At 43.7% G+C, this 13,097-nt stretch overlaps 1 protein-coding gene across 5 annotated transcripts in view; it reads right to left on the reverse strand.

Annotated features, from left to right (window-relative positions):
* The window catches only part of DOCK4 (dedicator of cytokinesis 4), a 426,144-nt gene that overhangs the window by 16,754 nt on the left and 396,293 nt on the right, over positions 1-13,097 (reverse strand). For 4 of the 5 annotated variants that reach the window (XM_073328106.2, XM_073328104.2, XM_073328105.2 and 1 more), the window contains 7 exons: positions 12,193-12,369; positions 5,137-5,220; positions 3,107-3,226; positions 2,607-2,728; positions 2,184-2,304; positions 1,574-1,655; positions 1,228-1,337 (listed from right to left, as the gene is read on the reverse strand). In XM_073328106.2, coding sequence (XP_073184207.1) covers positions 1,228-1,337; positions 1,574-1,655; positions 2,184-2,304; positions 2,607-2,728; positions 3,107-3,226; positions 5,137-5,220; positions 12,193-12,369 — 816 coding nt within the window. The remainder of the gene's footprint in view (positions 1-1,227; positions 1,338-1,573; positions 1,656-2,183; positions 2,305-2,606; positions 2,729-3,106; positions 3,227-5,136; positions 5,221-12,192; positions 12,370-13,097) is intronic. The other variant, XR_012156797.2, reaches the window with a different exon arrangement.

The raw sequence follows: 13,097 nt of genomic DNA on the forward strand, positions 1-13,097 counted from the left end.
GTATAAAAGCTTAAATAGAAAAGAGGAGAATATTTTCTCTTCAAGAACCACCTTAATAGCCAAGAGGTGGAGAGTGAGTGAGAGAGAGGCAGAACTAAAATTTAAGAGAAAGCAACAAGTCATTTCTAAAGTAAAAGAACCAGAACTACTGAGTTTCATGTTGTCAGAGGCAGAATTTCTGGGGGGAATCAGAATGGATGTTTTTTGCCACTGTCATTGGGCTCCCTGTCAAAGTGCTTCAGTTTCCCCCAGTCTCTGCAATAATGACGGCCATGCTGTGGAGATGGAATGAACTAGAAGTGCTTTTACATGTATAACAAGGGGAAAAGTACTGGAAAGAAAGTAGGCTTGTTAATAAAAAGCATTTAATTAATAAGGATTCAAAATTGGCTGGTACAAAACTCATTTTGTAAGCCTTTTAATCCACAGAACTAAAAGGATAGGGATATTCCGATTTAGGATTCAAAGATGGTGATTTTAAAGTGAAAACTCATTTCTCCTCTCTCTCCTCCCTTCTCACTCCCATGCTAGAAAAAACGCCTCCCCTTTCCTATTTGTCCTTCCTCTCTGAAATGACATAAGGATTTAGGAACTGCCATATGTGATTGGCTTAGTAGTGTATCTTGCCTTTAACAATGGCCAGTATTTAGGATATTTCAGAGGAAGGAGAATGGAAGCTCACAGTGCACAACTGCTATTGTAACAGCCCTTCCACTTTTCTTTGCTCACACAAGAACAGTCACATAATGGCAGGGAGATGGACTATATGACCTTTGCATCTCCCTCATCTGTGATTTTATATCAAAACCAGGTCTACACTGGGCAGATGGTAACCACAGAGTAGATCAATTTAAGCAGATTCACATTTCAGTTCTTGCTTCTTCTCTTTGGTATGTACTGTATATTTTACTAAACTAATATTGCCTATAAATATGCAGAAAACCTTTTCTTTTTCCCAATGTATTCATCATGTTGCCAGTTCAGAGGAATGCCTACCTACCAAAAGTAACAACAGTGGGTAGAGGTAGTAGAGGTAGGCAATTATCTGTCCTATCTGCAAACATCTGAACATTAACAAATGAGGAAGTGCCCAAATTTTCTCATACTGATTTCTCTCATCTCTTCTAAAATAAAATTTTCCTGCTGAATTAGAGACGAAGTTAAAGAAGCTTTATCATCATATGCATTAGAGTAAATGTGAATAGATCTCCCTAACAAACTGGGTACCTGTGAAGGTTCTGCAGGAATCGGGTAGATGGCACTGCATGGCCTCTCTCTTGGGGACAGGCAAGAATTTTCTCTGGAATGCTTATGTTTGTCAGATAACAAAGGAGAAGCTGGAATATAAAACCCCCCCCCAAAAGATAACTTAATGCACTAAAATGCATTGAAATACTGATCACTTAAATTCTGTGGGCCAATTTCATAACACAGAGAGAGACATCCAATTGTTCCCCTCCCAACAATTCACTTTCCTCTGACAATAAACTGCATTCTGTGTCACACAGGCAATAATTTGAGAATCAGTGGGTTAGTGTATTGAAAGCCATTTTCTTAGTGGACAAGCACTAACCTCTGGCACTGGATGGAGCAGAGCTGGTCACATTAGGTGAAGCAGAATGAGTAGAACTCAAGCTTGAGGTAGATGGACTTGGCTGGAAGTAGATGAGACACTCTTATGATCACATCATACATACAAGTTTGTAAAATACAAATACACTTCATATCTATTACACAAACGTTTTGCCCAGAGCAGAGAGTTATAATTTGTTACATTAGTTTTCCAAGAGCTCTAAGCAGCAAACAGATGTAAATAATATGAATATAATTTATTACATTTTGAACTTGCCGCAGTGTTAATGACAATTAGACCGAAAGGTCTGATTAGAGAAAAGAAATGGATTTGTGTTAGATTGTGTAGCTTTAAGTAACTTTTCTCACATGCATTTATATCTTCAAATTGGACCGTTATAGTTATGTAAATAATAATCATTCTCTATAACTAACGAACGCTGACAGCACATAGAATATGAAGGTCTGTTTATAAAAAAAGCTTTTAACACTCTTTCAATCACAATTCTAAATTAAATAGAAGATGATAGTGAGTAAATAAATCTAGTGCTTTCTTGGGAGAAAACTCACAATAAGATCATATTTAGCTTAGCTATGGCAATACTTTGTACCTGCATGTTGAAAACTTCGTCAGAGCTTTCTGATTGCCCAGTGATATTGCTGACTTCAGCAGAGGCTTGTGATGACAATGAGGAGGATGAATATCTGTTTACAGCTGGGTAACTTAATGGACTGTTACAGGAAAAAATAAAAAATTGATTTAGTCAATTCCTATTCCAAGTTTTCCAATTTATTAAACATCAGTAGGGTACCAAGAGAAAATAAACACTCCCATCTCTTATCTCATCTACTCTAATTTGGGTTTATTTATTATACTGTGATTTTTATCTGCTATGGATGTCTGCAGATGCCTGTGGACTGATATATTAAGAAGCATATATATGATAAACTACACCACAGAGAAAAATTGTTCTAGTACATTGTATGAAAGTGCCAAAAACTAGAAATTCCTGGTAATTTAATCTTTCATTTACCTGCGTCTAGGAATTACCCTGGCACCATCTGGGCTCATAGAAGCAGGCGCTGAATTTCTACATACACGAGGGCTTCCATTAGGAAAGTGAACCGGACTAGCTTGCACACATGCAGAGAATTCCTAATTATTGGTTAAAAAAAGGTTAATTAGAATAGGAAAAGCACCATCAAGCATTTTGTGACATACCTTTTCAATTCACTATCTGTACCTTTTCATTTTGAATTAGGTGCATTAAATATTAATATCTAAGAAGCTAAAGTATTTTTTTCAGTGATATTAAACATTTTCCTTTGACAAAGTAAAATGATTATTTTTCTTTTAGTCACATGATAATTTTAAAAAGTGGAGAGAAGCTCCAGTGCTACAACAATGTAATGCAACCAAGCAACCAAAAGATGTCACTCTTTGTCACTTAGCAGAACTAACAACCATGTTCAAATGAAGCAGTCCTTGCGGCTAAGCTATTCCCATGGCCTGTCAGTACATCTGCTCACATACCTGTATTCCCAAACTCGACTTCATCACAAAGAACTGATCTACTAGCTTTTTGTGTAAAGGTCTCATATCCTGAGGCACAAACTTCTCATGTACAGCTAATCCGAATTCTAGAATCTGGGCCTTCACAAAAAAAGGGGAGAAAGACACTGCATTTCAGTTTAATTTTTGCTTTCCATCATTAACCTCCTTGTTACAATGCTATGAATCCACAGAAATACATATTTTAGAAGGACCTTGATATTAAACAAAGCCTAAGGCCAAAACCAGGCATCTAGTCAAAAACATTTACTTTTTTCCTCTTTGTGCTGCTTGATTTTCAGAAGAACTTAGCTGGCTTGATACCAGTGGCTTTGTTGAATGTGTAGAGAAAACCTGACTCGGTGTGAAATGTGTGAATAAGCAGTTCTAAAAATATGAATGAAGACTTTCCCCAAACAATACTGGGAAGGAAATGTCACTGCATAGAAACGTGAGAGATGACAACTCTGGTAAGGAGCCAGCAGGTCTGGGCAGACAACAGGGATGTGTCCAAACACAGTTCTTGGAATGCACATCCTGCTATGACTACAGAACCCATGTTATTCCTCTACCAAGTATCTCCTAAGCAGTGATAATTAATGTGGTGGCTTTATATGAAGGACAAAAGTCCACCAGGCTTGAGAGTAATAGCACCAAAACATATCACTAATTATCTTGTTCAGCTTTACTTAGATGGATTTAAAACTTTGGCTTGGTTAAGTGATGAGCCAAATAAACTTTAATGTAAAATAGAATAGTTACATTATGCTGTAATATCTTTGAATGAGAGCATCCAGCAGACATTTTGGGCCAGCATCTCAGTGGGTGTAAATCAGCAGAGCTGCATTGACTTCACCATCACAGGTGAAAATAACCATTTTGTTTCAGTGCAGGTCAACATTAATTTCTGCTTCTGCTAGAGGTGTTTTGGTGCCTCATCGGAGTTTACCCTTGGATCCCTTGTGCCCCATTCTCTCGTAGGGGCCCTGCTCTCCAGCTGGACTCCATCTTACATGATGCATCATGGCTTTCCCTGCAACTGAGCCACTGCAGTGCATCATGGAAGTCTATGGGGTCAACATGTAGAAACAAAACATTTCATCTAGGTTTTTCCCAATGAAAATTTCAGCCAAAACTGATTTTTCCTGCAGAAAATTTCTATTTTGACAAAAAAACCCTTTTTTATTGGAAAATGTTTTGTTGGATGTTTTTGACCAGCTTAGCAAGTAGGTAAAGTTTATCCAGCTTATCACTTAACCAAGTGAATATTTAAAGTTCCTTTTCAAATTTTATTTTATTGGTGAAACAAAGGGGAAAATAAAATATCAAAATAAAAAGTAGGCACAGTCAATAATGTTATTTCCCAGCACCTCTCTTCCTTTCAATTCATCACAAACTATGCAGCTCATTTATCTTTATTTTCCATAAATAGTAACGTCTACATTAAGTAATTCAAACCACACAATAAAAACAAATATAACAGGAAAAAAGGAGAAAAACAGTTCAAAGATCAAATAGTGATCGTAAATTTTTATATAACGTGCATCCTCTCAATTCCTTAGTTGCAGTCTATTTTTATTTCCTAGTCAGGCAAGTATTTGTGGAATGGTTTTTAAAAATAATTAATTATTTAATTAACATAATACAAGTTGTATTATTGCTACAATATACTTTTTAGTCATAGCAGTGTCAGTCTGTCGTAGTGGTAAAATATGTAACAACATGCAAATAAAACAAATACTTGCCATCATATGAAAGGAAGTTCTGCCTCTTACTGGTCCACTTATATTTTTTTGGACAGAGGAAAAGAGGATGAAGAGGATCAGAAAGATTAAGTAAACTACACTTTTAAACCTACTTATAGGGAGTTGCAGGCTATCTGAAAACTTATACAGAAAATATTGAGGGCCATTGAGCAGCTAAACACTGCAATTTCATATTTTATCTGGGAACATATCAATTTCAGCTAGAATACACAGCAGGCTCTCTGCTTTGTCTTTTCTACATTTTACCTGCTCAAGCATCAGCTCTCTCAAGCGTGTGATCTTCTCCCCATCCTCTGGGTGGTTCAATATATATTCCTTCACAAAGAATGCCTGAGCAGAACATAATCACAGCGCAAAGTCACAACAAATTTTGATGGATATGTTTACAACAGCTTTAAGGCACCAGGTTTTTCAAAACAAAACCCCAACTCTTCCCACAGCAGTACAGAATAATAAAATCAGGTATCACAGTTATAGACCCATTTTCATATTTAAAGGTACTGCTGTTCTTTTTGAACAAACTGATATGCAACTTATACACAGAGATCACCTGCACAAATAAATGGCAGCCATTTCTTGTATAAAAAGCCTTTATCCGAGGTCCAATAAGTGAACCGCTTCCATTTGGCCATTTAGGTCGCTCTGGTGGAGGGCTTTCTGCTGTCCAACAGGGCCTGTTGAACACCGGCCGAGCGCTCCTGCTTCTCCGCATTTAACCATGCAGCAGCCAAGCTGTTAGGTGCAGAACCACCAGGTTCTGATGCAGAAGACTGCTGTGGTTTTGGGACAGCAGGTCTGGCCTGAGCAGCAGCTGTAACAGAGCAGCCGTAACAGAGCAGCCACCGAGAGGTCCAGCACCATGCTGAACCAGTGCTGGCGCAGCCAAGCCGGCACTATGAGGATCACCTTCACCCTGTGCTGCTTCATCTTCATGAGGACCCTGTGAATTAACGGCACTGGGGGAAAGGCATACAACAGAGCCCCTGACCATGGGAGCAGAAAAGCGTCCGACAGGGAGCCTCTGTCAACCCCCCGAATTGAGCAGAAAACGTGTCATTTCCTGTTCTGCCTGGGTGTGAACAGGTCCACCTGGGAAGTCCCTCACCTCTGGTAGAAGATGCTGACCACTTCCAGATGGAGGGACCATTGGTGGCGAGATGAGAAGGTCCTGCTGAGGCAATCTGCCAAAGCGTTCCTGGCCCCGATGGGCAGCTACGAGATGAATGTCATGTAGTACAGAAGTCCCAGAGCCTGAGGGCTTCTTGGCAAAGGGAAGACGATCTGGCTCTGTCTTGCTTGTTGATATAGAACATAAGCAGCTGTATTGTCTGTCAGGATCTGGACCACCCTGCTTTCTATGTGAGGTAGGAAAGCTTGGCAGACCAGGAGAACGGCTCTGAGCTCCCCGACGTTGATGTGGAGGAAGCGATCGTGACATGATCGATGGCCTTGCATGCTGAGATTGCCCAGGTGGACTCCCCACCCCAGGTCTGAGGCATTAGAGATGAGGGTCACCAATGGGGACGGAGCCACTAAGGGAACTCCCTCCAACACTAATGCAGGATTCTGCCACCAAGTGAGTGATGACAGTACAGGTCCGGGACCCTGACCACATGGTCCATTCTGTGTCTGTTGGGGACGTAGACCAACACCAGCCACGCCTGCAGGGATCTGAGGCAGAGCCATGCGTGCCGGACTATGTAAGTGGAGGCCGCCATTGTGGCCCAACAATCGCAGGCATGCGTGACTGGTGGTGAGATGATGGGCTTGCATGCACAAGATCAAGTCTGCCATGGCTTGGAACCGAGCCTCGGGGAGGAAGGCTCTGGTCTGAGTAGAGTTGAGGACCGCTTCAATGAACTCTATGCATTGCACTGGAATTAAGGTCAACTTTTTCTCATTTATTAACAGCCCCAGGTCACGACAGGTGGAGCAAACCGGATCAAGATGCCACCATATTTGATCCCGGGACCAACCTTTTATCAGCCAGTTGTCGAGGTACAGGTAAATGTGAACACCCCAGCACCTCAGGTAAGCGGCCACTGGTGCTATGCACTTTGTGAATACCCTTGAGGCTGACGAGAGACTGAAGAGCAGCGCTGTGAATTGGAAGTGGTGCTGGCCCAGCACAAAATGGAGGAAGTGCCTGTGCCCTGGGAAAATGGAAATATGGAAATCCTTCAGGTTGCGGGCACCGTACCAGTTATCCAGATCCAAGGAGGGGGTGATGGAGGGCAGGGAGACTATATGAAACTTCAACTTCTTGAGAGACTTGTTGAGGCGACATAGGATTAGGAAGTAGCGGGAGTAGAACCCTTTTCCTTTCATGTCCCGAAGGACTTCCTCTGCCGCCCCCAGCGCAGGAGGTTCTCGACCTCTTGAACGAGGAGTTGCTCGTGAGACGGGTCCCTGAAGAGGGATGGGGAAGAGGGGTGGGAGGGAGGGTCAGTCACGAACTGCAGGGTGTACCCTGAAGATATTACTTTGAGCACCTAACGGTCCAAGGTCAGCCATGACCAGGCTGACCGGAAGGGGTGCAGCGGTTGAGGAAAGAGTGGGAGGGCGTATCCTGGGAACTGACTGAGGAGCCATCCTCAAGCACACCCTCAAAATGACTGCTTCTGGCCTCCTTGGTTTCTGGAAGGCCCAGGCTGAGCAGACGAATGGGAAAACAACGTGTAACGCGGCTTAGACCCCTAGCCTCTATCCTTTCTCCTGTAGGTGCCCAGCTGGGGAGTCCCGCAGGACCTAGACTGGGGAGGTGGAGGGCTGAACGGCTTCCTGGTCTGCTGAGGGTATGAAGGCCCAAGGAGCAGAGGGTGGCCCAGGAGTCTTTAAGGCCATGAAGCCTTGTGTCCGTGAGCATGGAGAAGAGCCCTGCCCCCTCAAAGAGGAGTCCTGAATGGTGACCTGCATCTCCTGGAATAACCTGGAGGACTGCAGCTGTGCCTCTTGGCCACCACCAAGGCGACCACCCTGGCCGGTGAGTCCGTAGCATCCCAGGCCATCTGGAGGGCCCCTCTAGCCGCTGCTGTGCCTTCTTCCACCAAAGCGGCAAACTCCTGGGCTCGGTCCTGTGGGAGGGCCTCCTTGAATTTGCTATTAAAATTGTACCTGTCTAACAGGGCCTGGTGGTTAGAAACCCAAAATTGCAGGCTTGCCATCAAATAAACTTTTCTGCCAAACAAGTCTAGTCTCTTGGCATCTTTGTTTTTTGGCGTGCCACTGACTTGGCTCTGCCTGTCCCTTTCATTAACAGTGGACATGACCAGTGATGCCGCTGGAGGGTGCATGCACAAATATTCAAACCCTTTTGCAGGGACGTAATACTTCTTTTCCACCTTCTTAGAAGTAGGCGGAATGGAAGAGGGTGTCTGCCACAGCGATTTGGCAACTGTAAGGACCACTGCGTGGACAGGCACCGGAGGAGGATATAACATTAAAGAGGTTGTTGGAGTCCTCCGCGAACTTACTTTTTAAGTTCAAATTGGCAGCCAGCATTTAAGGAGGGCCTGGTGCTCCTGGAAGTCGTCGAGGGGACTGCCTGTTTGGGAGGGACCTGCCACCACTTCATCTGGAGACGACGATGATTGTACTGCTGGGGGAGGGGCCGGTTCACCTTCCCTCTCTGGGGATGGCTCCTTGGGTGTTGAAGCCTGCTGCACTGTCCCTGCTTTGGAGTCAGTGTCGTGTTCTGACTCCGGTGCCAGCGGTGCCAGAGGCAGCCAGGGAAGACTGGTGGGAATACGGAACCAGCATTATGGACATACCCCATGGGTTCCAGCATGGCCATTGTGTGGGCTACTATCCCTGCTGCCATGCCGCAGCTGCAGATGCTGTACTGGTCTTGCGGGTTGGCAGAGAATCTCCACTCCTCGGCAAGCGGCTGAACTCCCAGTCTGACTCGGACCATTGCCCTTCCGGCGACCAAGGCGGAGATGTCGAGGCCTGAGTTTGCTGACTGACCTAGTTGGCGACCGGTGAGATGCGGGCAAGGATTGGTGCCTGCTTGACAAACAGTACCAAGGAGATTGAGACTGGTGTCATGATAGGGAGTGACTCCACCCCTGTGGGGACTGACATCTGGGAGACCGTGTAAGCGAGGGTGACCTGCGCCACAGCGATCTTTGGTGGGAAGCTTGCCAGTACCATGGGTATGGGGATCAGTGCCTCGACTCCAGCGTCCCATGCCTCGTAGGGAGAGAGTGGTGCCGGGGTCCTAGGCTATGGAGATGGGGATTTATGCCTGAGGTCCGGAGAGGATGCTCCACTGCTATATGTGGCAGGTCCATGACTGGCTTGCCCTTAAATTTTGGGATCTTAGCTGAGTCTGGCGTGGCAACAGCAGTATCAGACAGCCTGCTTGTTCTTTAGCTGCCAGGGCTGCTTTGGGCAACGAGTGCCCTAGGAGAAGCCGGGGAGTTGGAGGCAGATCACTGGCCAGGCTAGAGAGTCTGATCACAGCGGTATCCACAGTAAGCTCCGGGGTGGGCACCTGGCCTGACATAGGTCCTTTGCTCGAAGGCCCTTTCCCCTCTGGTGCTGGGGTGCTCTTCTTCTTTTGCTGCTTCTTAGGCACCAACGAGGGGGAACAGTGCTGAGCGGAGCCCACTGCTGGCGGTGCACTCTGTACCGATGCCAAGGTGCTCAGCGTGGGGTCCAAGCGGGAGGGCTCCAACACAGGAAGAAGTGCTGCCTCCATGAGGAGGGCCCTCAAGCGGATATCCTGCTCCTTTTGGATTCTAGGGTGAAAGTTTTTACAGATTCTTTACTTGTCCTTTCTCTGGGACTCCCCCAAGCACTTCAAACAGCTGTCGTGGGTCACTAATAGGTATCGGCCTGTTGCATGACGAGCATGGTTTGAAGCTGGGGGAACAGGGCATGCCCTGCTCTGGGGCGAAGTCCCAGCTGGGACTCTAACTACCAAACTAACCTAACACTTCACTTAATGGCTAACTAAGTACCTACAAATTATATACAAAGAAGAGTGGGCTGTAAAGAACCACTAACACATTTGCAATGCAAGACAAGGTGCTCCAACCAACCGTCATGGGTGGTAAGAAGGAATTGAGAGGCTGTAGGGCTGGTGGCACCTAATATACCAGCGCATGGGTGCGGCACTCAAGGGGGTGCCACAGATGACCCTACGGATATTGCTAAGGCAAAAATTTCCAACAACTGTGCACGTGGGCGTACACACACCTAGAATGGAATCGACATGAGCAAGCACCCAAAGAAGGAGGAGTGTTAAGAAACAGCATGGACAATAGGAGATGGGTGCTTTTTGGCCCTGCGGAGGGAACTTAGATTGCAAGAAGAAGGGGTTGACTGAAGAATCTGTTTTCTGGGTCCTGGCCTATCCTGGGGTGAGGGATGCTGCAATAGGGAGGATGATATCTGTTGAAGAGCCTGTATTCACAGTTCAGGTCTATCCTGAGCTTAGGCCTGAAGATCCAGGGCTGGAAAGGGGACAGACACATTGAGTATGTGGCCCTGTAGAGAAGGGAAGAGAAGAGAAAGTAAGGGAAAGCAATTATGGAGTGATGCCTTTGTGAAATGGAGGAAGAGGAGAAAAAATAATGAGATGATAAAATGAGATCTGTTTCACCTTGTATTTTAGCTGTGACACGGAGTACCTTCCCAGACCCAAAGAGAGCTCTCTGTAAGCTTGAATGCTTGTCTCTCTCACCAACAGAAGTTGGTCCAATAAAAGATATTACCTTGGTCACTTATTTCTTAGAAAAGAAAGAACAAGAGCAGTTTCATTTATTCATGGTCTTACATTTTCTTTCACCTCCCCCAGCTTTAAAAAAAAGTGTGTGAGGGGGAGAGCTGAAAAAGGGGTAGGGACCAACTATGTGTCACCCGGGATGGAGGGGAATATATGGGTTGATCATAGATCACAGGAACAGGGGAGGAATAGGCAGCAGGCTAAAACTTTTAGTTTAACAATTCATGATTTGTTTCTGCATTAGCAGTACATCCCAACAATGTGTCAGGTTCATTTTCCTTCATCTTACTTCAGTTGCTGCCTTCAAAAATCTGACATACTGAGTGAGCAGTAAATCTTTAAACTGCTTTTGACCTTTCGGTCAAGTGGGCAAAGTGGTATTCAGCTTCTTCTTTCACACGGCAAGAGAGGTGATTAGCAACATTCAACTATCCAAGTGCAGATTACTGAGTCAGTGAGTATCTTTGGAAGGGCTTAGTGTAAGTCTGAGATGCTGGCAGCAAATGATCAAAGTGGGCACTAATTTACAGTGGGCCCACAGTTTGTGACTGGTGTTCAGTCACACTGTGTTATCTCTCAGCTTCCAGAGGTGTAAGAGATGACAGCACAGCATCTGAAATGAGATGTTTTGAAATGGCTAGGTGTGGACCATTGTTTCCAGGGTAGGTTGAAGCCTGTTATTCAACTTCTTCACCTTCTCATACTATGGTAGGGGGATTCCAACACACAGAGAAATATCTTATAAGACTTCTGGGGAAAATGTCAAGAACAAGCTAGTACTCGTAGTGTTCACATCCTTTCTTTTTTACTCAGAGCTGCAGCTTCAACATACCACAGAACTCTGCCCAGGGATAATATTCCAAAAATTTAAGGTAATCATGAAGGTGACCCAAGCGTGATGATGATCATGAACAATTCTTCAGCAAGAATATAGGTTAGAGGTGACAAACAAAATACTTTTCAATTGCACACACTGTTTCCTTCTAGACTTTCCCAGGAAGATCGGTTTCTTGAAAGACTTGGAGAAGATCTAGGAGAACAAGTTGTCACAGACACCCTTTCTTATTAAGGAATAAATGTAACAGTGTTATTGGCAGAACAACCTCATTAAGAAATAGAAAACTGTTCAAAACTGTCTCTTGACCTAAAAAGAAGCTGACACAATGTAGGAAAGAGTGATAAAACTAATTTTAAATAGAGTGGCTTAACCTTTCACAAGTAACCATAAAAAAAAAACACAAAAAAAACCAAGTAACCATCAAAGAATGCAAGATAATTCTGGATCTACTTATCACTATGATAATTTTATAGTGCTACTTACACTCAAATGTAAATAATAAAATTTAAAAAAATCACACATTTAATATCACCTTTGATATTTATTTTAGTATAGGTGATTATGTATAATGCAGTTTCTATTAGTACTATTTGCATCCATTATATATAATACCATCTGTATGCTCTTATACAGAGCAAGAGTTAGACAGAAACAGCTTAAAATTAGTAAAACTATGCATGAAACAGATAATACGATAGATCCGTAAAATATATTTTATAAATAAACTGCTTACCTCTTGGTACCTAGCAACTCCACCATTAACTGCTGCATCTATGACCCCATTCAGACACATTGTGAGTGGGTTTATATTCTGCATCTGTCGGGTCTGACACTGACTAATCAGAGTTCTCAGCTGTTGGTTCTTATTTTCCAGCACTTCAATAGCATTCTCGAGGGGACTCATTTCCACCTGGGGGGAAAAAAAAATCACCAAGAACATGCTTAATTCTCAAATATTTAACAGATAATTTATTAAAGGCTGTTTTTGCTGAATTCTAGACTCTAAACAAGGTTATTATGTATTACTAATTTCTCATATATTTGTAGATAATTCCTACATGCTTGGGTTGCCTTGTGAGATATGGGGTCAAAAACAGAATGACTTCAACCACACAAGCAAGGACCAAATTCCATCAGCAATTCATATTATTTGACTCTGCAAAGCTGGTGAACACTTGCAAAATATTGAGCCCTTTAACTCCTGGTGAAATTAACAGGGCACTCATTATCAGGCCCGGAGTGATTTCTGTGCCTTACTGAAGGGTCAGAGGAGTTTCCCTAGCTGCTAATATATACTGCAAGAAGACAGGAAAGGCAGAAGAAATTTTATAATTCAGTAGCTAGAGTAGAGAATAGACTATTCTCTGGCCTCTATAGCTGTCATCATTTACCAAATGTTACCACCCAGTGGTATTTGAGACAACGCAAGTATGTGCTATGCTAAGCATAGAGGAAACTGTAGTATTTCAGCTATAATTGCTGGCAAAAACTGACTGTAATGGTGATAAAGGTACCTACGGAAGGGTCTCCTGCTGTTTTGAGGTGACATTTTTTATGCAAAATATTGGGCTGTGCTGTATTAATCTGGGAATTTGTGTGTGCTGGAGCAGCAGCCACAGTACCAATCAGCTAGCAGAT

This window comes from Lepidochelys kempii, chromosome 1, assembly GCF_965140285.1.
Source record: "Lepidochelys kempii isolate rLepKem1 chromosome 1, rLepKem1.hap1, whole genome shotgun sequence".
NCBI classification, from domain to species: domain Eukaryota; kingdom Metazoa; phylum Chordata; order Testudines; family Cheloniidae; genus Lepidochelys; species Lepidochelys kempii.